Source organism: Urocitellus parryii, chromosome 4 (assembly GCF_045843805.1).
Source record: "Urocitellus parryii isolate mUroPar1 chromosome 4, mUroPar1.hap1, whole genome shotgun sequence".
NCBI classification, from domain to species: Eukaryota; Metazoa; Chordata; class Mammalia; order Rodentia; family Sciuridae; genus Urocitellus; species Urocitellus parryii.
The window spans coordinates 173,152,480-173,177,410 of NC_135534.1; the positions used below are offsets into that span (position 1 = coordinate 173,152,480).

The window sequence follows — 24,931 nt, forward strand, 5'->3', positions numbered from 1 at the left end:
TGTTTTCATGTCCCAATTTAAACTTTTTTAAGTAAAAGGCTTAACTGGAATGACATGAGAATTCTTAAACTAATGGCTACATTCAACTCCCACCAGCATTTTTTTTCCCCAGTACTGGGGGACTGAACCAGGGAGGAGTTACGTTCCTAACCCCTTCCCCACCTCTTTTCTTTTTGAGACAGTCTGGCTAATTTGCCCAGGCTAACCCCAAACTTACTTATGATCCCACTTCAGTTTCCAGACTCACTGGAATTGTCTCCCTATACCTGGTTTTCAACTAGCATTTTTAAATGTCAAAATAATATCAAATGACATCTTGGACAAAAGCTGCAGGGTTTTTTGGCAAAAGGGAAATAGTTACAGAATGTGAGAGATTTCTTAATGCTGTGCCGAATTCAGCCAATATTGAGCATTACATGCCAGGCACAGATCAAGCTGCATTTCAAGTAACAATTAAAGGTAAACTAAAGGGCTGAGGATGTAGCTCAGTGGTAGAGCATTTATCTAGCATTTGCCCCGGGTTCAGTCCCAGTAGTATTTAAATAAGAAGTCAAGTGCAGTGGCACATACTTAAATCCCAGCTACTGGGGAGGCTGATCAGGGCAAGAGGATCACAAGTTCAAGTCCAGGGGCTGGTAATGTAACTCAGGAAGGGTACTCCTGGATTCAATCCCCAGTACTGAAGACAGCTAAGTGAAGTGGCATAAGTCTGTTATCTCAGCAGCTTGAGAGGCTTGAGACAGATTGTAGGTTCAAAGCCAGCCTAAGCAATGGTGAGGCAATTCAGACCCTGTCTCTAAATAAAATACAAAATAGGGCTGGGGATGTGGCTCAGTGGTTTGAATGCCAGGAAAAAAAAAAAAAATTTAAAAGGCTGGAAATGGTAAACCTGGGTTCAGTCTCTAGTACCAAAAAAAAGAAAAAAATGCTAACATTAAAAGGGAGCATAGAAGGCCTACAGAAACAAGATTTCACATTCTTGAAAGTGCCTAGCACAGATATATGGCACTTGTGATGTATGAAGTTTCCTATATTTGTTGAAACAAAAAAGGTATCCATATGTAAAATTGTTTTTTCAAGAGTAAATGCATTACTTTAGCTAACTGGTAAAGATGCACATTGCAAGAGATTTCTGTAAGTCTTAGATCTTAGGTTTTCTTAAAAACAACAGCACATTTTCAATGCTAGACCTTCCTCCACAAAAAAGAGATGACAAGACTTTGAATTCTCATAACTGATCCTGCAGCTAGCTCCATCCAGAAGATGGAGACAATATTCCCTAGAGTTGGTCTGAATGTTTAAGAAGGCCAGCCAAGAAGGGGCAGATGAAAACATAACTAAACTGAGACCTTATGCCATCAACTGACCTTTCTCACTCAGACCAGTCTATCCTCCTATCCCAAGAACATGCCGGACTTGAGATTCAATAATTATTTTTTCCCACCCTGACACCCACCCCCACCTTTTGATCCTAAGTAAATATGTTAAGTACATGAGCACTTATTTACAAGATCTCCAGAAAGGTGTAAAGTTTATTAACATCTTTAAAAAAAAAAAAAGCTATTGAATATGGGGATACTTATTTACAAGTTTTAAGATGGGAGGGGCACATTTTAATCAGCATTTCAAATAATCAAAGGAGTACATTTTTTTTCCTAGAAATATCATTTTCACTCTCCAGAAAGAAGATAAATGAAAACATTAAGTGAATGCCCCAGTTAGAAGCAGATAAACTAATACCTTAAAAATATTTTTTAGAAAGGGTAACTGCTACTTCGGCAAGAATTTTCACAAAATTATTTCCATGGCTAACTCAGACAATTTCTTTGCTTAGAAAAGCTGGCCTAAAGAAGCAAAAGAGCAACACATGAATACATCCTCACTTAAACATGCTTTCAAGCTAGTTTCTGAAAAGCTGAATTAGGGTTTCCAGAGCTTTAGGAGTCCATCTTCACTATAGGTAGCAATCAGGTTCTGATGAGGGTGATGTGCAATACCAATCACATCCTTCTCGTGAACCTGGAACAAGTTAAAGCAGATTAGGGTATGCAGATCTCTTAACAAATCACTCTTTACAGGCTTCTAGAGCTGGAGTGGGTGGGATGGAAGAGTGATCCTGAGAAACCACATATTGCAAATGGCATAGCTGGAAGACAGAGAAGAGCTATCCAACTCACATTACATTGTGTTATAATAAACTTTTATTATGTTAAGCCCCTGAGATTTGAAGACTGTTACAGTAACTGGCATTACTTTTTGTACTGACTTTAATATCATGAGAGTTAGAAATTTCAAAAACTTCCTAATCAATTTAATTAATATAATACACAAATAATGTGCCTTCAAAAGGGTTCCACAAGAAAAAACTATTTGGCTAGACAAGTGTATACCTCTTCTTCTCTTTGTATGCTCTCATTCTCTCCACCTGAAGTTTGGGGGGCGAGGCAGGGTTGTCACTAAAGGAATGACTTGACTTGATAAAAGGGGCAATGCCACACATTTATAGTTGTTTAATTTTACTTAGTGTAAAAATGCCCCCATTACATTTTTTATACTGAGGTTCACAATGATAGCAGAGTATGGAAATGGTGTGTACGTCTAAGTTTAGAAAGACAAGGTTATCATAATTTCTTCTGATTGAGTAATACTCACTGTCAAGGTTCTCTCCAGTTTGCCAGTCACTGTGCTAAAACAGTACAGCACAAAGTCCTCCCCCACACAGTAGATCCATTCACCACGGGGAGAGAGGGCACAGCAAACAAAGTCACCACCTTCTCTTTTACCAGAGCTGAAGCTTCTGACAATCTAGAGCACACACATATCCCAAAAAGACAACAATGAAAAGAAAAACATTAAATCAGCAGCAGCTCACCCATGGATAGCATTCTAAACATTTTTTAAATGACATTCTGAAATAACTTACAGTTCTGGGGATTGTGTCCAGGGACACTCTAGCTATATCAGTGAGCTATATCTTCAGTCTTTTACTTGTTTGAGACAACAAGTCCTACCAAATTGCAGAGGCTGCCCTCAAACTTTTAATCCTCCTGCCTTAGCCTCCTGAGTAGTTGGGATTATAGACGTGTGCCATCACAATGGCACTAAATATGACAAAACTAAACTAACATTTTTACATTATTAGTTTGCCCCTTGGTATACCATCATTTATAATTAGAGCTCCAATTCTATTCATCATGTGCTAAATCTTCTTACCTGGGAAATATTCATTGGATAAGCTACCTATAAAGTAAGTGACAAACATGAACTTCAAATTTATACAGTCATGTCACAGATCCCCCTACTGACCACATTACCCTGAAGCAAATTCATTACCACAGAACAATTTTAAAAATCAGTATAACACTAGTTCTCAATGCTTTAGACTTATGTTCTCCAAAATCCTCTAACAAAATGTGTTGCTTTCCGCATGCAGGATGGAACTGTCTCCAACACTTTGCTTAGTCTATGTTCTGCAACATTAAAATCATAAATCAATTTCAAAAGAGAAACCAATCTCAAAAACCTAAGTATATACTGTGATTTTATTTATGTACCATATGCAAAATACATTGTAATAAAAACAGGTTAGTGGTTGCCAGGGCGTTAGTTAGGGTTGAACTTATACAATACCATTTATATTAGCACCAAAAACAAAAATAGGAAATACTTAGATATAAAACAAAATGCAGTGAGCTGGAGTCGTGGCTCAGTGGTAGAGTGCTTGCCTGGCATGTGTGAGGCCCTGGGTTCAACCCTTAGCACTGCATATAAATAAATAAAAGATCCACTGACAACTAAAAAATACTAAAAAAAAAAAAAAAAATACACATGATTATATGAGGATAACTATAAGACTGATGAAAGATATCAAAGAACTAAACATAAATATTCCATGAATAGGAATATAATATGGTCAAGATATCTTTCCAACTTAATATATAAATTCAATACAATCCCAATCAAAATCCCAGCAAATTATTGTAGATAATGAGAAACCGATTTTAAAGTTTAAATGGAATAGTCAAAAGATCCAGAATAGCCCAATTCAGTATTGAAGGAGGAGAACAAAGTTGACTGGCACTACCCAACCTCAAGACTTATTATAAAGCTTCAGTTATCAAAACAGTATGGCACTGACAACAGAATAGAAAAATAGATCAATGGAACAGATCAAAGTCCAGAAGTAGGGTCACATAAATACAGTTTAATGATTTTTCAGAAAGGCACAAAAGCTCCTTTATGAAAAAGGAGAAAAGATCTTTTTTTGGTACTAGGGACTGAATCCATGGATGCTTTTACCACTGAGCTACATCCCTTTTAATTTTAAGTTGCTGAGGGTCTTGCTAAATTGCTAAAGCTGATCTTAAACTTATGATCCTCCTGCCTCAGCTTCCCACATCACTGAGACTATATAGGCATGTGTCACCATGCATGATAGCCTTTTCAACAAGTGGTACCGGAACAACTAAATACACGCAAAACCATGAATCTAGACACAGATATTGCACTCTCCACAAAAAGTAACTGAAAAAGTAACCTTGATGTATCTAATGCCCATAATGCTACCTCATAGTCCACAAAAAGTGAGATTCCTTTAGAACCTCATAGGTGTCCTGGTTGGAAATAAAAAATAGGAGAACACTGTTGTCTTTCTCTTGGTATTGGTGTTCCACTTTAGCTCATGTGGTAGCTAGGAAATGTCCTGAGTTGGTAATCCACACCACACTGCATCTCCCTAATGGAGACAAAGATTGTTATCTTAGTCTTCCTTGACATTCTAAATGAGGCTTAAAGAAAGATCAAAGATTCATTTATCCAAAGGAAGAAAAAGAAACAGCATAATATGCAAATACCCTGAGGGAAGGAAATAATTTTTGAAACACCAGAGAAATTCTGTAGAGCCATAGTTTAAGTGTCTGAAAAATAAATACCCCTTATATGGTTTATCAAGTGGTGAGCCCTTATTTGGTTATGGGGAGGGCCAGAACTGAGTTCTGTGCACAGGTACTTTCGGAGTACTCACCTGCCCTTGCATGTTCATGATGACCACTGTGTTTGATCTGTTGCATACCACAAAATGCTCTGGATTTTTAGGAAGCAGGATCACACTGTTGACAGTAATGTCTGTCCCTGCAGTGCTTCCCAAGGATTTAAAGGTATTTGAACATTCTGTAGTCTTCATATTCCAGATCTACCACACAAAAATTTAAATTAAAGCATAAACATTTTTTTAGTATAAGAATTTCTAAAGTTTTATGGCTTACAAAATCAAGAATTATGTTCTAAAAGTGAGTAAAATTCACTAAGAAAATGTTTCTTATGATTTTTATCCAAATATCCAGCAATACCACATATACAGTAAGCACTCATCTTTGTTAATCAACTGGCATAAACAAAATGAGAGTTACAAATTAAGTTATAAAAAACCCCGACTAATGATCTTTCCTTACAAATTTTTCTTAGCTAACAGAGCCACGTATTTTTGAATTTATGCTATGTATCAACACTGCTATGTCATAAACAACCAGAAGCTACCTTCGGATATCAAAACCCAAAGGGGATGGACTGGGATTGTGGCTCAGCGGTAGAGCGCTTACCTAGCACATGTGAGGCACAAGATTGGATCCTTAGCACCACATAAAACTAACTAAATAAATAAAGCGTATTGTGTCCGACTACAATTTTTTTAAAAATTATATATATGTATATTATATATAAATAAATAAAACAAAGGGGATCATGAGCTTGGGATCCTATCCCAAAACTCACAGTAGGTCTGGGATGCTATGTATCAACACTGAGGGAAGGAAATAATTTTCAAGTTTCAAAAAATGATTCTAACACATAGCTTGTATTGAGAATGACCAAACAAAAGTCACAATGTTAGAAAACACACAGATCCATGGAGAGGGAGCCACTCAGCCAACAAGGTTTTACCTTGTCCTTTCAGGCTCTTAAGAACTGAAGGAGTTAAATCGGACAACCCAGAAATCTGCAATGTGCTTACAGGAGTGCCAAGAATGCATGGCACTGTCCCAATATCATTCACTTAATGAGGTATAAAAGCCTCTAAAGCACATTTTGTGTCATGCTTCCTCTGTGACTAACACAGAGTGTGGCACAACACAGCTGTTTAATAATATCCAAAACAGAAGGACATAGTCCCCCTAGTTGCTCCCCCTAGACTTGCCCCAGTCTTCTCTCTGAAGCCCAGATGCCTAAAGCAAAAATGAACAATTAAGGGAGCAAGAGTTCTGAGGCTTTTCTGTTCAAAAAGTCAATGAAATGCTTTACCCCAATCACTACTGAACTAAGAGGAAAGACCACAAAACAAAGAGGCCTAGAAAAGCCACCTAACAATGGCATTTACAAATTGTGAAGCCCATAAGCAGAGCACAAAGGGGGCAAATCCCATAACTAAAGCACTGAGAGTTGTATGTTTCCCCATCCATCCCAAGGGAGAGTAGACCTATCTTCAAGTCTCTTGTTCAATTCTCAAATAAGAACAAACTATTTCAGAAGGTAGTCCGACATATAAGTGCTTTTGTTAAAATGTCTAGATCTTCTACCAACAAAGCACTCACTTATATAAGGCAATTTAAGAGCAGTAAGTCCAGAATATAAAGGAGTATCTCAAATCTCTAGACAATTTTCTACTTCAGTTTTTCATCTTTTCCTGTAAAAAAGGCCATCTCTTTAAATCTTTTAAGATACTAGAGCTCGATTACTTTCAGCTGAGAGCTAACAGCAGTGGATAAGTATGTAAGAGGGAGTTTAGCTCTACTCTATACCTCCCCTAGTCCTCTAAAAATGCTGTAAGGGAGATACTAAATGGTGGCCTGGTGTAGGATAAAGCTGTGTAACAAAAAGCAATCTATACATTTGGCTACTGAGTCTTGTGCATTTGAATGGTAGGGATGGGCCATATTACAGCATGACAGATTCAACAGCTGTACCTGTGAATGCAAAACCACGCAAGTCCACATATTTCCTCTTTCTCTACATATGATAAAATCTGTTTGGACTATAGATAAGAGATTTAGGCTCCTCATGCCAATAAGGATTACCCACAGAACATTACTCCTGGCTCAGACTCAACTGTGGTTCTGACTAAAACAGCTAGTAAAGAGATTTACTCTACCATCATCAACATTATCACCACTGCAATCTTCTCAAAGGACAAAGATTTTTAAAAATAAACAAATTATAACATCACAAAATGAACCAGTAGCAAATACTTAACCTTTACAGTGCCATCAGAGGATGCACTAATAATATAATGTCCATCTTGTGTAAATGTTGCTTCATTAACAAAGGAGGAATGGCCACGAAATTCCTTCAGGGTTTTCCCAGACTTTAAACCATGAATTCTATCACCAATAAAAGAAAATGTAAAGAAAAATTAATATTCTATATTTTACGGTTGGGACCAAGTAAGTGTTGAATGCATTTCAGATGAATTATAGAAACTTATAATATTAAGTGAAGAAAGAGAGCTATATAACTATGTATATGGTATAATTTTCATGAACTCAAACCATGAAACAAAACCAAAACAAATTACACAGAGAGACTAGGGGAAAATGTAATGATACCACAAGCTTCTGTTCAGGGTTAGACCTCTAAAAACTCGGGTCCCAGGAATCTATTTGTAACAGGCCTTGGCTCACTAAAGTGATGATGCAGGTGGGTCCACAGACCACACTTTGAGAAACATGAAACACCCTTAGAGTAGCTTTTTTTTTTTTCTTCCCCCTCAAAGAGTAGAGGGTCTTGCTATGTTCCAGGCTGATGTAGAATTCCTGGGCTCAAACAGTCCTGCTGCCTCAGCTTCCTGGGACTACAGATTTGTACCACCAAACCTGGCTTATGTTGGCATTTTTTACAATATTAGTTTGTATTGTGTAAAATTATTTTTTCCCGGCAGTATCAGTTGTTCATTAGAAATGCACACACAGCACTGTTATCTGCTTTGGAGGATTAGAGTGGATGCATTTCATTTTCCTGTTTCTAGTGAGTTTCTAGAGACCGAGGTCCACTTGGGTCTTGGCTTCTGTGTTATTAAAAAAAAGTCAAACACTCTCCTTAGAAACCCTTTCAAAACTCTCTTCTGGGGATTGAAGGGAAGAACTCAAATTGACAGAAGAATACTACTATGAATACTATTATGTTACCTGTATTTTGGGCAAAAGAAGGCTCTCATGCCCTAACTTTCCCTATCATCCCATACTAATGAAGTCTCCTCTGGAACCTCATCACATCAAACCAAAGCAAAGGTAGTTTTGGGATTCTTACTTACCTAATTGTCTGGTCAAAAGAGGCACTAAGGATTTGACTGCTATCCTTAGAAAAACTCAGACAAGTAACACCTTTACTGTGTGCCCTTTCAAATCTCCTTAAACACTGTCCACTCTGAATCTTCCAGACCTTTATTTTAAAAAAGAATAAAAAAAGTTGTAAATAATACCCCATCATAGCCCACAGAGCCAAGCAAGATGCAATGTTCACTAATGTACTAAAACAACATTAAAAATGCATGCCAATAGCTGAATATGATATGTTTGGCTTTTGTAATACAATGATAACTGAATCCTTTGTAACTTGAAACTCTCTCCTTATAAATTATTTAAACAAAAATTTAGACTCTAAATCCACTTAGTAGAGATCATTTCTGTATTTTTATCTAGGACAGGGTGTATTACTAGCAATTAAATACAAACCACAGCTAACTGGCTATCCATCATCCACTAGAAAAAATCAAATACAATATATCATATACAGTAAAATAGAGTGGTATGACCGAAAGGCATGAACAGATTAGGACTAAAGTCCTAAAGCTATCACTCATCTACTGTGTGACCTTAAGCACTGAACCACCCCAAGAAGAGTTATTATTAGGATTAAACAAAAAATACAGTGATTAGCATAAAGTTAATGCTGTATAAGTTGCTGAATATAATGTGTAGAGCATTACCCCATTACAAAAGTCTCAAAAAAGCTTGTGTCACTAATCCATACCTTGATTTTTCCATCTTGGGCTCCGGTTGCTAACATTTCTGTATCTCTACTGAAACACATGCAGAGAACAGCATCATCCATCATCATGAAATTATCTTGGGCCTGGTACTTAAGATCCTAAGGGAAATGATAGATAGTAGTTATCAAAATAACACAGAAGCCACGATCCCAGTAGACCTGGGACTCTAGAAACTCACTAGAAACAGGAAAATGAAATGCATCCACTCTAATCATCCAAAGCAGACAACAGTGCTGTGTGTGCATTTCTAATGAACAACTGATACTGCCAGGAATAAATAGTTTTACATAATACAAACTAATACTGTAAAAAATGCCAACATAAGCCAGGTTTGGTGGTACACATCTGTAGTCCCAGCTACTCAGGAAGCTGAGGCAGGAGGACTGCTTGAGCCGAGGAGTTCTACATCAGCCTGAAACATAGCAAGACCCTCCACTCTCTTAAAAAAAAAAAAAAGCCAACAAAATACCCTAGTCTGTTTACTAATCTTTTCAAGGCAAAATTACTCTATAGTTTCATATTTTACATCATTAATAAACCTGAATCTACTACTTTGAGTAATGACATGAAAAAGAAAACTAATATTTTCCTCCAAAGTGTCAACTCCTTTTCCTAAAACCATTTGCTGACTTTGTTATTTGTGATGCTTCTTTTATCATATTTTATTGTTCAACAGAAATATCCTTTTTTTGTTGCTGTTTTTTCTAACTAACTATAAAGTAAGACTGCTTCATGAAAAAAAAAAAAAAAAAGGCAAACTACTGTGTAAAGTACAAAGTGAAAATCACTCACAAATCCACTACCTGTGGAGTAGAACTTAGAAGTCTATGTTAAAGATTACGTTTTAAATCAATGGATAGGGGTTGGGATTGTGGCTCAGCGGTAGAGTGCTCATCTAGCATGTGTGAGGCCTTGGGTTTGATCCTCAGTGCCACATAAAAATAAATAAACAAAATAAAGGTATTGTGTCCAACTACTTCTAAAAAATAACTATTAATAAAATAAAATAAATCAATGGATAAAAGTCAATAAATAGCTATTTGAAAAAAACATTAAGTTGGATCTATACCAATTTTATCCTTAACAAATTCCTCCAATGAGTCAAACACTAAATATAAATCATAAAAATACTAGAAGAAATTGTAGGAGAAAAGATGGAAAAGTTTCATCTGTAAAACAAAACCATAAGCAAAATTAAAATATAAAGCCAAAATCTTTGCAATGCATATTCTGAGTTCCTCGATACCCAAGGCTCCTACAAATCAATTTTAAAAATGTCCAACAGAAAAATGAGCAAAGGATATTAACAGACTTCACAGAATAAGAAACACTGGTAGCTTTTCACATGTAAAACCATGTTGATTCATAATAAGAGAAATAGAATTACATTAAATTGGGGCTGGGTTGTGGCTCAGTGGTAGAGTGCTGCCTAGCATATGCGAGGCACTGGGTTCGATCCTCAGCACCAAATAAATAAATAAATAAAGGTATATTTTTAAAAAATCACATCAAAAAATATTTTTAAAAATATTATGTTAAACTGAAAACAATCTTAAATATGGTTCAATCCATGCAATGAAATATAATACCAGCAATTATCTGCAAGATATACTATAAAGGGAAAAGTAAGAGGCATAACACAGTATACATATATATCCTACCATCTGTATTTTTTAAAAATGGAAAAGGAAATATAGTAAGTAACTGCTTGCACAAATATAGAATATTCTGGGAAGGTTACGCCAGAAACTGGAAACCCTGCCTGGTCCAAAGAAAACTGACTGGTTAAGGGGCATGGATGGAAATAAAACTCTTAAATAAACTTATTCTGTTTTTTGAATGTGTTATCAGATGAACATGTTACGCATTTAACATAAAGTTTTGGGCTGGGGATGTCATTTAGTGGTAGAGTGCTTGCCTACCATGTATGAAGCCCTAGGTTAAATTCTTAGCATAGCAAAAATAATAATTTTACATATATATATACACACACACACACACACACACATTTTTATATAAATGTCTATATAAAAATTATAAAAATAATAGGTAAGCAACTATAGCTAACACAGGTCCTCACTTTTGTTATTAAATTTACAGTTTAATTAAAATTACTGTGTGGCTTGTAATCCCAGCTACTAGGGAGGCTAAGGGAGGACAACTGCAAGTTCCAGGCCAGCCTAGCAATTTAGCAAGAACTTGTATCAAAAGAATAAGGGCTGGGGATATAGCTCAGTGGTATAGTAATTGCCTAGCAGGTTTGAGGTCCTAGGTTTAATCCCCAAGCACTACAAAAACAAAAGCAAAAAAACTTCAAAAGGATTTTAAATCACTAAAGTACTACACATGCATTACATACAGAACCTTCTTCAAATAATCTATGCCTTAGAAATAATCAGTCTGGGCTGTAACTCAGTGGTAAAGCACTTGCCTCACATGTGTGAGACACTGGGTTCAATCCTCAGCACCACACAAAAATAAATAAAGATACCGTGTTTTCATTTACAAGTAAATAAATATTTAAAAAAAAAAAAAGAAAGAAAGAAAAAGAAAATAATCAGCCTGAGGAAAAACACATAGATAATTAGAAATAAGGCATAGATAATTCAAAATCAGTAATTCTTCAACTGGGAAAATTAGTTTTCATATTTAAAATACTTTACCTTCCTGATTTTTCCGGTAGTAAAGTTCCATACTTCAATGAATCCATCAACAGACCCAGTGACCAGATACTGACCATCTGGAGAAAATCGAGCACACTCCACATGTGATTTCTGACCAAACTGTTTCAAATGAAACATAAAACATGCATTTTTATCTAGTGAACTTAAAAAACAATTTCCATTTTAACCTTACATATAATCATAGCTGGTCCATATTATGGAATACTACAGGGAAGTATCTATACCTGAACAGAGGGAGCTGATAGATAGGTTTCTAATTATGAGATTGTTATTTTGAAAGAAAAAGGAAAAAAAAACTATTTTAACAGGGTATTTAGAACAAATAATCTTGTTAATTCAGACCATAGTTTTTGCTAGATCAGCTTCTTTAGTATATCTCTCACATTCAACTTACTATGACCTAATATGTTCCTGTGCATCTGGAGAAAAACCTCTTATTTCCAAAATAAAAAAACATATTTTCCTATACTACTTTGCAAACAAACTTCCCATCACTGTTTCATAACCTTCATTTAATAATGTGATAATGTGTTTCTCATCAAATTGAGGACTAATTATAGAACATTAAACAGATGGGAAGAACAGAGAAAAGCTCTAATGTAGATTTCATTTTCAATGCCAAAAATAAAATATTTATACCAGAAAACCTTGATCTAGAGGCATAATTATAATGGATTTATATTTGTCTGAAGGTTTCAGCCAAGTTAGATAAAGGTGCTCCTCAAAAATATGCTACATATAAATTAGAACATATAATCCAGAAAAGACAAATTCAAAATGCTAAACCAAAGTGAAAGATTTGAAGAATATAAAATATTTTTAAATCAATTTCATTTGAGTAAAAACCCAGAGAGAAAATGTAATATAAAGGAAATGCTAAGGTAACATATATTCATAATTCTGGGAACTGCAGCAATTACTTGATTATGCTCTTTCCTAGAAAAGTACCAGATTAAAATTTTAAAATAAGGACTCAGATGAAGATCAATGTTAGAGCACTTGCCCATTATGTATGAGGCCTGGAGTTCAATCCCCAGCACCACACACACACACACACTAAAGAATCAGAATTAGACATAAGCCCACTTTATAACCCCACAACTGGCACTTTGCCTGACAGGCACCAGGCAAAAACACAAATATTTAATAAGACAAGTATATAGAAAGTTCAGGGCTGGGGATGTGGCTCAAGCGGTAGCGCGCTCGCCTGGCATGTGTGCGGCCCGGGTTCGATCCTCAGCACCACAGGCCAACAAAGATGTTGTGTCCGCCGAGAACTAAAAAATAAATATTAAAAATTCTCTCTCTCTCGCTCTCCTCTCTCACTCTCTCGTTAAAAAAAAAAAAAAAAGAAAGTTCAGTTTGTCCCAGGCTTAAACGAGGAATTAACCATTCTTCCAAATGCAGGTTTCATGAGAAGAAATGCAAAGGCAGATGATGGGCCAGATGTCAAATAATATACCAATATGTCCACTTGGTTACACTTCTGAACTATGCCGCTACTAAGACAAAGCAGTACCTCAGTGAACATGAAAAGTAAACTTGACTGCTGTCAGAGTAGAAGATTGAGTTCACCTCCCCAGTACCAAGCTCCTGACATAGGGTTTAGCTGAGCCCATAAGTACTCTACAAATGATTACCATCTGGCTGATCTAAAGATCTTACCTTAATATGCCTGCTCAGCTGTGTAGGAAACTTTTCCTCTTCCACATCTTTGACAGCTGCTTTGCCTCGAAACAAATCTATAGTCATACCAGGAGGAAGCAACCCCTGGTGCTGCTGCCACTTTAGTGCCTATGAAAAAAGAAAGTTCAGCAATCCACTTAGGTGCTTTTAAAGTCTGGGCATGAAAGCTCAGATAAAAACCAAGCCTGTTGTGATGAGGTCCAGAGGAAACTGAGTCTTTCAGACCCCAGCAGTCTTTGGCCATCCAAACACAACAAAAACTGTGCTTTTCAGTGTGTCTAAGAACACAGGCTGGGAGGGCACTCTAAGAACCAACAAGTCCATCAATTCAATACCTACTTTCCTTACATGAGCAACTCTTTTATTATAAACAAAACTGGGAAAACAGAAACTTCCCAAAGTTCCAAATATTTAAACACAGCAACAGTTAATTTTATATTCTCTTGTTTTCGGCTATCATCAGATCACACTATGACACAACTATCATTGGATTGTTATACCTTGTGTGATACCCTGTCTAGTGGATGTTTCAGGGTTTACTTAATCAATATATTACACTGCTTCCAACTTTGTTTTCTTTCCAAAAAACTTTGTTTTTTAATGTGGTGTTGAGGATCAAACCCAGTGCCTCAAACATGTGAGGCAAGCACCCTACCACTGAGCCACAACCCCAGCCCTGCTTCCAACTTTTTTCTCATCTAAATAATGCTGCACTGAACATCTCTGGATATAAGACAGAGTATATTTCCCCACTGAGTATATTTCTAGAAGAAAAATTTCTGAATCCAAAAAACGGAACACGAATGGTTAAGACTCTTGATGTAGGGCTAGGGATACAGCTCAGTGGTAGAGTGTTTGCCTACATGCTCAAAGTCACAGGTTTGATCCCCAGCACCAAAAAACCTAGACACAAGAAGTTCCCATGTTCTATTAACTATGGGTGACTATGAATAACCGTAATTTGCTCTATATTTAAAAAAATGCTATAAGAAGTGTGGGGCTGGGGGGGTTGAGGCTCAGTGGTAGAGCACTCGCCTAGCACGTGCAAGGCCCTGGGTTTGATCCTCAGCACCACATAAAAATGAATAAATAAAACAAAGGTATATTATGTCCCACTATAACTAAAAAATAAATATTTTTTTTAAAAAAAGTCAGATGTGGTGGCACACACCCATAATTCCAGTGTCTTGGGGACTGAAGCAGAGGGATCCAAAGTTTGAAGTCAGACTAGCCTTGGCCACTTAGCAAAACCCTATCTCAAAAAAATGAAAAAAAAAAAAAAAAAAAAACCAGCTGGGGAGCTACAGATATAGCTCCAGGGATCAAGTGCCCTAGGATTCTATCCCCAGCATCACAAAAGAAGAAATTTTAAAAAGGAAAAGAAAGAAAAGCTAGGAGTTTAAATGTTTTCACCATAAAGAAACAGTAAGTACTTGAAGAGATAGATATGTTTACCCTGATTTGAACATTATACAATGTATACATGTATCTAAATATCACAAGTTACTCCATAAGTATGTATAATTTTTTGTGTCAATTAATTAAAGAGGAAAAAAGAAGCCTAACTCTGAACCTCAGAATCAGCACAAACCTAGGGAGGGGGTGTAGCTCAGTGGCAAAGTACTTGCCTAGCATGGGCAAGGTCTGGAATTCAATTCCCAGCACCATATACTCATATCCGAAAAAGAAAAAAAATCACTACATATAAGTGATAAGATTTTTGGTCCTTTCAAAATGCAGATTTAGCACAAAGAAGCTATTTTTATCCCTATTCACTGGTGATCTTTGCTATTTGTAAAACATCTATTATTCTAGGTCGTTTTATAATAACAACAATGCTAATAAGCCATAAGTCCTCAACAATGATTACCATCTGGCTGATCTAAAGATCCTACGTTAATATGCATTAATATTTAATGTTAAAAATACCACTATTACTATTAAAAAAAAATCATCACAGCAGCTACCATTTACTATTTATTAGGTGCCAGGCAACATATGAAGTACTTCAAGAGCATTATCTCATTTAATCTTTACTACACCACCACAAAGAATGAGATCAGAATAGCTGTGACTCACCAAGACCATATAGCTGGTGAGTGAGCTTGGATTCTAACCAGAGTGACCATTTATTCCAATTTCCCCAGGACAGTTCTCACTTGCACCTGATATCTTGACATATTGATCAACAGAATCATCAAAGATATCCCAGACAGGATAATATGTTCAATCTATGGTCACACGAATTCTGACACTAGAGCTTTTTATTTTTTTATCCCATCCCAGAGTTTATGTTCTTAACCACTAAATGACATTGCCTCTCCCAGGAAGGGGAAAAGTGGCCTAACACAGCTGCTGACACACAAATGGAGCACAGCTTCTCATTTCTCTGGTAGTATACAATATAGAGTTGCACCATATGTGCAGTCATACATGTACCTACCTAGGGTAATGATTCTCATTCATTCCTACCCCCATGTTCCCTCCCCTTTGCCCAATCAGAGTTCTTCCATTCTTCCCATGCACCCCCCACACCCCCATTATGGATCTGCATCCACTAATCAGGGAGAACATTCAGCCTTTGGTTTTTTGGGATTGCTTACTTCACTTAGCATGATATTCTCCAACTCCATCCATTTACCTGCAAATGCCAAGTAATGCCCAATTCTTATGGTGTCTGATTTCTTTAGCTCAGACATATATCTTACATACAGGAAACGGTATGAGAAGTTCACAGTAATTTCATGGGTATTTAATTACCTGTCCCAGCAATGCCATGAGACGAGATGGAGGCACCACACTAACTTCCCCAGCTAAGGCCTGGGCAATTGCTGCTCTTCTCTTCTCTTTGCTACTTCCATCTGGATATGCCTAAAAAAAAGGAGAAGAGGTGGCATTATTACCAAGAAACAAGAAGACATTAATGTGCTTATTTAAAACAAAGAAACAAGCAAAAACATTCAAAGAGGGAAACATGAAAAGAAACTACCCAGGTAAACAGAGAATTAATTAAACCAATTTAGTTTGTTTTTTTTTTTTAATGGCTTCCCAATTTTGCCCACTTGCATTTCAAAAGTTTGAGCTAAGAGAACTGAAGATGTCAAATAATCCACACTGTTATTTCTGAAAAAAGAGTCCAGATAAACCATGTCAGAGCAAGAGATGTTTTAACAATTTTTAAAACTTTTCAGGGTCAAGAATTTTTTTTTTTTTTCAGTACATAGGATTGAACCCAGGGCCTTGCATATGTCAAGCAAGCACTCTACCGCCGAGCTATACCCTCAGCCCTCTTTTATATTCTTTAGAAATTTACTTTAATCTAACAACACCTAGCTCAGAAGCATTTCACCACTTCCCTAACATAAATTCTGTCCTGGTAATCAAAAAACTCCTTTCTTTCATTCTCATGGTTTCTGTAAGTTTACTTTAATTTTCTATTATCCAGTACCTATTAAATTCTTCCTTTTGACAATCCTCTGTGGAAGGTTAGGGGTATTTGTCACACACATCCCTACATAAATAAAATATGTTTTAGAAGAATAAGATAATCATGCTGGGTGTGATGGTGCATGCCTTAATCCCAGCAACTGAGTGGCTGAGGCAGGAGGATCACAAGTTCAAGGCCAGCCTCAGCAATTTAGTGAGCACCTAAGCAACTCAGCAAGAGCCTACCTCAAAATAAAAAATAAAGGGACTGAGGATGTCATTCAGTGTAAAGCACTTCTAGATTCAATCACCACTGCCAAAAAAAAAAAAAAAATAGACATAATCAGCTCAAAGGCAAAAGCACAAGCTTTCTGAGAATGGAAGAGGCTAGACATAAACTGCAACTGTCAGGGGCAAGGGACACAAATGTTCAGTAAACATCCATCAGTCTGGCAGCATTTCAGGGCCAGATAAGTACTTGGGCTAATGTGGAAATGACATCAGAACAAAATTTGTTGCTCCTTTTTTGTGTTTTTATGAAATTCATTTTTAAAATTTATTTATTTATGTATGGGGGATAGAACCCAGAGGTGCTCTACCTTTTTGTTTTTTATTTTGAAACAGGGCCTTTTTACTCTTATTTTGAGACAGGAACTCACTACGTTGATGTGGTTGACAACTTGAACTTGCAATCCTCTAGCCTCAGCCTCCTATGCAGCTGGAATTACAGGTATGTACCACCTTACCTGGCTAATTGTGTTGTTTCTTTACTAACCAACACACAATCCTCAAAAATGATGATGTATATACAGAAAAGACCCTCAAATACTCAGAAAACTGAACAGGACTATTTTCTTTAACATATGCACATTTTTCAGTCAACATATAAACAGAAAAGCATCATTCTCAAAAATTAAATCAAAACCACAAAGTGTCTAATAAATTATTAAAAATAAAAGACCACATTATTGCATATTTTATATTTTCAGTTAATAAATTTATTTTCATTACCACAGTCATACCTCACGAGGATCAAAATAAGACCTTGCCAAGAGGTTCTCCAGATGAATATACCGCTCTGGCTGTGTTTGTTTTAACATGATCATGGGGTCAGTCTGTCTCAGAAGTGACCTAGCAGCACCCAATTCACGGAGCTCTATCAATTCCAGAACAACCTGGATAATGGAAAGAAAATGGATATTTCAACACATTGTTATAAATATTTCAATTCCCCAGTTAAATTTCTCCCACATACACAGCCTGCCCAAATGATATCCAATACTGGGAAATGCCCCTTTTCCTTTTCACTAGTAGTTTTTAGTGGACAATTAAAATAACTATAAATAACAACTTCAATTCTTCAAACTCCACTTTTCATTTTTATCTGCTAATCTCTTCTCAGCCTTCTTGCTCATAGTATATATACTAAAAAAAAAAAAAAAAAAAATCAAGGTGGGCAAGTTTATTGTGGTGCATACCTGTAATCCCAGTGATTCAGGAGGCTGAGGCATGACCATTTCAAGGTCAAGGCCAGCTTGGGCAACTCAGCAAGACCATCTCAAAATAAAAAAGTTCCGGGATATAACTCAGAGGCAGAAAAAAGAAAAGTACCATAAAAAAAGAAAAGAAAGCAAACTAAAGGTAGGAATACCTCCATGGGCTCCAGAGAAACTTTCTCCAGTTACTAAAACTTTGTTTGGGGAATTACTGAACTTATGTGAATTATAAAGAAACAAATCAATTATTCTATTTTTTACTTCAAACAATACTATAATCTTATTTCCAGAAAATCCATTCTGTTCTGTTTTTCTGTTTTCCTACACAACAAAAAACTAATGGTTATTCCCTTCTTGTCAATTCTTATTTTGTAAGATTTGTGTGTGTGTGTGCGTACATTTTTGTTTTGGGATTTGTTTGTTGGTACTAGGGATTGAACCCAGGGGTACTTTATCACCGAGTTATATCCCCAGCCCTATTTTATTTTGAGACAGGGTCTCACTAAATTAATGTGGCTGGCAACAAACTTGTAAACCTCTTGTCTCAGCCTCCCCCAAGTCTTTGGGATTAAAGGCATGCACCACTACACCCAGCTGCTTGTGTATTTTCTTTTTTTTTTTGGTGGCAGATGGACATAATACCTTTATTTTACATGGTGCTGAGGATCAAACTTCACACATGCTAGGCAAGCGCTCCACTACTGAGCTGCAACCCTAACCCTTGTGTGTTCTTAATATGTAATAATTTGATTTTTGTCCTAGGATCCTAGCTTAAAATCCTTGGCATTTTGCCAGTGACTGGAGTATCTCTGTTACTCATAGGGTCCTTTGGGGGGGCACGGGAAGAGACAGTACCAGGGATTGAATTCAGGGCCACTCGACTACTACTGAGCTACATCCCCAGCCCTATTTTGTATTTTATTTAGAGACAGGGTTTCACTGAGTTGCTCAGAACCATGCTGGCTTTGAACTCAAGATCCTCCTGCCTCAGCCTCCCAAGCCACTGGGATCACAGGTGTACGCCACCTCACCAGCTCATGGCTTCTTGAATCACATTGGAGTTTATGCTAAGGCAGTGGCTCAGGATAGGGACCAGTTACCAGAAAGACCAACCATGTAACTACAAGGTTAAGACTTTGAGCTCACCCAACCTCTGGAGACAAGGGGTACTGAAAATTGGGGCTGGAGACTTAATTATCAATCATTTCCACATAGTGAAGCCCCAATAAATAATTCAATGGAATCTCCTGCTTGGTGAACACACTGACATGCCAGGTTGGTGGTATGCCCCAATTCCACAGGGATAGCTCAAAAGCTATACAATCAGGACCCCCTCAGACTTTGCACTGTATGTCTCTTCATTCAGCTGCTTCTTATCTATATCCTTAATGATAAAACTATAATCATTAAGTATAGAGTTTTTCTTAGTTCTAGTGAATTATCAAGCCTGACCATGTCAAAAGAACCCTCAAATTTATAGCCATTCCATCAAAAGTGCGGGTGGCCTGAAGACCCCCGAAGTGTAGCTAGTATCTGAACTGAGGACAACCCTGTGGAAGAAAGAAAGCAAGTCATTCAGTTCAGGAATTCTCACTCTCCAGAAGCCTAAAAGTAAAGCCTACCCCAGCTTATTTCTCTACTTAATGGTCCTCCTTTATCAACTTTCCATCTCTTTATCATGTGAGAAAAACTTCCAAAAAATTGTAGAATCAGCATTTAACTTATGGAGTCTGTGTTAATTATAAGTGTTAGTGACAGAATTAAGCCACAGTACAGCAGTTGGTATCAGAATAGTTCATTTAATAATTCATTAAATGATAACTTAAGAAATAATTTCAGATTGCACAGTGGCACACATCTATAATCTCAGCTGCCGAGTAGGCAAGCAGTGAGTCTCTGTCTCAAAATGTAAAAAAAAAAAAAAAAAAATTTATAGGGACAGGTATATAGGTCAGTGAGAGTGTTTGCCTAGCACATGTGAGACCCTAGATTCAATTACAAGTATCACAAACAAAACCAAAAAAAGGGAAGAATTTCAACTTGGGAAAATCTTGGGTTTTTCAAGAAAGAAAGACACTGTCAAGCCTTGAAGTGTAAGTTTTACAGGTAGTTATAGCCCTATAGTGTTTAAAGGAATGAATGCTTATACTTGAAAGACAGGGGGCCATCCCACAACAAACCAATACATGGGGATCAGCAGCACCATCACTCTTACCTGTTCATAAAGGTCAATAAGGGTTTTGTCTGGCAACTTCAAGGACTGTATAGCCTGTAGAACAGTATCCCAATGACCACTGTTAATGTCAGCCACAAAACTCTCAATGCTGTCCACAGTATTCAGAGACACAGTAGTCTCCTCCTGTAAGGTGGCCAATGCCCGATGTAAACTGTTCTCCTTCAGGTACTGCATGATCAGACGGATCACACTGAAAGAAAGCAAGTCATTCAGTTCAGGAATCCTCATTCACCAGAAACAAAAAAGTAAAGCCTACCCCAACTTATTTCTCTACTTAACGGTCCTCCTTTATCTACTTTCGATCTCTTTATCATGTGAATAAAATTTCCAAAAAATTGCAGATTCAGCTAAATGTGGTGGCACATGCCTGTGTTGCAGCAACTCAAGAGGCTAAGGCAAGAGGACCTCAAGATCAAAGTCAGCCTTGGCAACTTAGCGAGACCCTATCTCAAAATAATACAAAAAGAAAAAAATTTAAAAAGGGCCAGAGATGTAGCTCAGTGGTAGAGCACACCTGAGTTTCATCCTCAAAACCAAAAAAAACAAAATCACAGAATCTTAGTTCCAAAGGACCCCTCCCCAACCCTGCCCCACATCCTAAAGTGAGGAGAACTGGAATTCAAAGAAGAGAAATCATTTGCCAAAAGTCTCACAGTCAAAAAGGGAGTTGGTATCAATGTGACTCTTATTTCCTAGGTCAGAACCCACTGTCTTATTAATTCTTATCATATAATTATTACACACTTTTCGTGAAAAAAAAAATTCTTTTTCTAGTATTGGAGATTGAATCCAGAGGCACCAAATCACTAAGCTACATTCCCAGAGCTTTTTCATTTTTTATTTTGAGACAAAGTATTGCTAAGGTACCCAGCCTGGACTCAAACCTAGAATCCTCCTGCCTCAAGTCACTGGGTCTACAAGCATGTACCACCATGCTAGGCCTCATGATATATTTTTTTTAATATCTTTATTTTATTTATTTTTATGTGGTGCTCAGGATCGAACCCAGGTCCTCGCACATGCTAAGTAAGCACTCTACCGCTGAGCCACAACCCCAGCCCGTCATGATATATTTTAAACCTATGTTAATCATAGATAGAAAATCATCTAAATGATTATAGAGGATGATTTGGTCCACTGACATTAAGACAAACAAAACAAATCATGAACTAAAATTATCTTACTAGGGATTTGTGGACCACAAATAAGTACAGTCATACTGTATGTATAAATAAAGCTACGCATTTGCAAAAATAACAGTTTTTATTATCAAATCTTCAAGACAAGTGAAATAAAAACATCATGGAACCAATTTCCCAAGAAAAAGAGGACCAAGACAATTTTTGTATATTAAAAGAATAAGAAGGTGGGCACCATAGCACACACCCATAATCCCAGAACCTTGGGAGGCTGAGGCAGGAGGATCGCAAGTTCAAAACCAACCTCAGCAACTCAGTGAGGCCCTAAACAACTTGGCGAGACTCTGTATCAAAATAAAAAGGGTTAGGGGGCTGGGGCTATAGCTCAGTGGCAGAGTGCTTGCCTAGCATGTGTGAGGCACTGGGTCCCATCCTTAGCACCACATAAAGATAAACAAATAAAATAAATGTATGCTGTCCATACACAACTACAAAAAAAATATTTTTAAATAAACAAATAAAAGGTATTCTGTCCATCTACAAATACAAAAAGGGGGTTGGGGGGCTGGGGATGTGGCTCATGGTTAAGAGCCCCTGGGCTCAATCCTGGTAACCCTCCCCACCTCCAAAAAAAGAATAAATAATCACTGCCAATATATGACAGAAATAACTTATAAGTATTTTATATTTGTTTTTAATTAAATACAGTTACTTATAGTACAAAAATTTTTAAAGGGCAGGGAATATAGCTTGGTCCCCAGCAAGGGGTAGAGGGAATCACTGAATAGTGTTGATACATTGTTTTCCTTCTCTTTCTTTAAAGTAAGCATGTGGCTCCCACTGTATCTGTATTGGACAGCACTAGTATAGAGGGCCAGAATAATGGCTGTAAAGACTTCAGATTGGAATTTAATCAATTCCCTTTCTCAGAAAATAAATAATAATAATACAATAACCAATAGTATATATTTACTCTCTAACAGGTACTGCTCTAAACCATTTTAGATATATTCATTTACTTCTCAAAAAACCCTATGACAAAGAGAGGTACTGGGGAATGAAATTAGTCAAATTACATTTTTGTCTTAAAAATATTTTTTAGTTGTAGACAGACACAATATCTTTATTTTATTTATTCATTTTTATGTGGTGCTAAGGATCGAACCCAGTGCCTGACACATGCCAGGCAAGCACTTTAGCACTGAGGCATAATCCCAGCACCCCAAAATTATGTTAGATGCATGTATTATCTATATGCATGCCACAATGAAACCCACTAGTCTAAATATTTAAAATGTAACAATATAAAAAATATATATCCCAACCCTCTGACACAGATATCACTATTATCCCCAATTTACATTGGAGGATTTGACTGAATAACAGAGATAATAACTGGAAAAATGAGGGTCCAAATTGGCAGCATGGCTCTTGAGCATATATCCCTCTTGGAAAAGCAAACACCCTCTTTTTAAAAACTCAGGCAGAGGGGCTGGGGTGTGACTCAGCGGTAAGGGGCTTACCTAGCACATGCAAGGTGCTCGGTTGGCTCCTCAGCGTCACATAAAAAATAAATAAATAAAATAAAGATACCGTGTCCAACTAAAACTATATATATATATATATATATATATATATATATATTTTTTTTTTTAAAGGCTTTAAAAAAAAACACATGCAGAAATGAGCCAAGTACTGTTACCTGCAAAAGTCTTTTTTTTTCCCCTCATGGCCCTTTCACAAAGTACACAGGGCTACACCTCCAATATTCTAATATGAAAAAATATATATTATAATATGGGACTATCTTCCTTAGCACAACTCCACTGACTTCTACTTTGCATTCTTCCCCTCCCCACAAAGACCTCATACTTCCCACTGCAGAAATCAAATTCACTACCTTCAAACACAGTGTAATAGAGAGCTAAGTTTTGGAGATAGCCTGGGATTTTAATCAGAATTCTGTCATTTACTGTGACCTGTTTCCTCATCTGTTAAGAAAAAGGCCTGTCTTGGAGTGTTGATAGAAGAATTGACTAAACTAGTTATAGTATGCTCAGCACAGAAAGTATTTACTAAACAGTATGTATTTTTTATAAGAACAAGCAGCAGCCAGTGCTGCTATAGCAGGGTCCTCCAGGCTGGAAGAGTGGCTGTTACAGCTATCTTTCAAGCCCAAAAGCATGCAGTCCTTTCCAGCTCTTACCCTGACTTAGTTTTAATCTCCAGCACGCCTTATCATTCTTCTTTGCTTTATTTTTCTCCATAATATTTACTACTATGTTACCTTATTGCATCTATTGTTTGCCTTCTCCATTCAAAATGTGCATTCTATAAGGGCAGGGATTTTTGTCTATTTTGTTCACTACTGTACTTCCAGCATCTTGAACTGAACATAATAAACTTTAATGTTTATTGAATGAAAAACTCCCTTCTGCCTATGCATGTCTTCGGGATATATCCTCTCCTTTACACTCGGAACACAAATGTTATGTCTGCTAATTTAATTTTTAAGTTTTGGCAAGGACAGGTGGAAGGTGAAGTCCTGGAAATGTCCACCCTTTCGGTCACTCACCATTTCCCCGCCTCGCTCCCCCACCAACTATCATTGTTTAGGCCAATCTCCAGATTCTGTCTCTTCTTTTTGACTATGCAGAACTCGCAGACAAACCAAAATTCAGCGCCAGACTGAATCTGATAAAAAAGAGCTAGTTGTTCATTCATTGTAAAGCAGTAATTGAGAGTGCTAAGCACTAGGACTACAAGGAAAAGAAGCCCATAGACACCTTACAGTCCAAGGGTTGCAAGGAGGCAGCAAACACCAATACTGGGAAGTAAGTGTTAAGCACAGAAAAGCAAAGATTAAAACCAAGTCTGCAAAGTGTGCCTTTTCTCGGCCCCGCGCCGCCTCCCGTGGGGCTTTGGGCTTCGTGTGTCTAGTTGCTTCCTTCCTGTGGGCCCACCTCTGAGATAGCTGTATCCAAGAAGCTTCTCTGTGGTTAAGGAAACAGCCCTTCATTCCTTAGTCCCTCGCTTTCCTCCCCATGAGTAACCTCCACCCCACTCCCACCATTAACTTCCCGGCCCCTGCCACGCCGCGAACATCAGCCACAGCAGGACTCACTCCGAAGACTCGATTTCGATCGACATAGTGGTAAATTCCCAGCAGCAGGCCCCACTCCACTCCAAGACCCAGTCGCGCAACACACCGACACCTCCGGCGGCTA

At 37.3% G+C, this 24,931-nt stretch overlaps 1 protein-coding gene across 2 annotated transcripts; it reads right to left on the bottom strand.

Moving 5' to 3' along the window:
• Window positions 1-1,523: 1,523 nt before the first annotated feature.
• Window positions 1,524-24,931, bottom strand: Smu1 (SMU1 DNA replication regulator and spliceosomal factor). 2 transcript variants are annotated; one of them, XM_077797896.1, is made up of 13 exons: window positions 24,829-24,918; window positions 23,407-23,474; window positions 20,545-20,755; window positions 17,856-18,008; window positions 16,168-16,278; window positions 13,387-13,515; window positions 11,701-11,820; window positions 9,019-9,135; window positions 8,300-8,427; window positions 7,244-7,370; window positions 5,024-5,191; window positions 2,653-2,805; window positions 1,524-2,019 (listed from the first exon to the last, which is right to left on the bottom strand). In XM_077797896.1, exons 3-13 carry the CDS (start codon window positions 20,737-20,739, stop codon window positions 1,921-1,923), a joined length of 1,500 nt encoding a protein of 499 aa, XP_077654022.1. In that variant the 5' UTR covers window positions 20,740-20,755; window positions 23,407-23,474; window positions 24,829-24,918; the 3' UTR covers window positions 1,524-1,920. The 2 variants fall into 2 exon arrangements, with proteins under 2 accessions (XP_077654022.1, XP_077654021.1); XM_077797895.1 differs by lacking the exon at window positions 23,407-23,474 and having other exon boundaries at window positions 1,525-2,019; window positions 24,829-24,931.

Bases quoted from the DNA above. Each gene is read 5' to 3' on its own strand.
- Smu1 (XM_077797895.1), bottom strand. From the start codon at position 24,854: ATGTCGATCGAAATCGAGTCTTCGGA. The intron at 5,192-7,243 runs GTTAAGTATTTG...TTTGTGTGGTAG, and splicing joins CCTCTGATGGCACTGTAAAG to ATCTGGAATATGAAGACTAC. The intron at 2,806-5,023 runs GTGAGTACTCCG...TGTGTGCTCTAG, and splicing joins TCATGAACATGCAAGGGCAG to ATTGTCAGAAGCTTCAGCTC.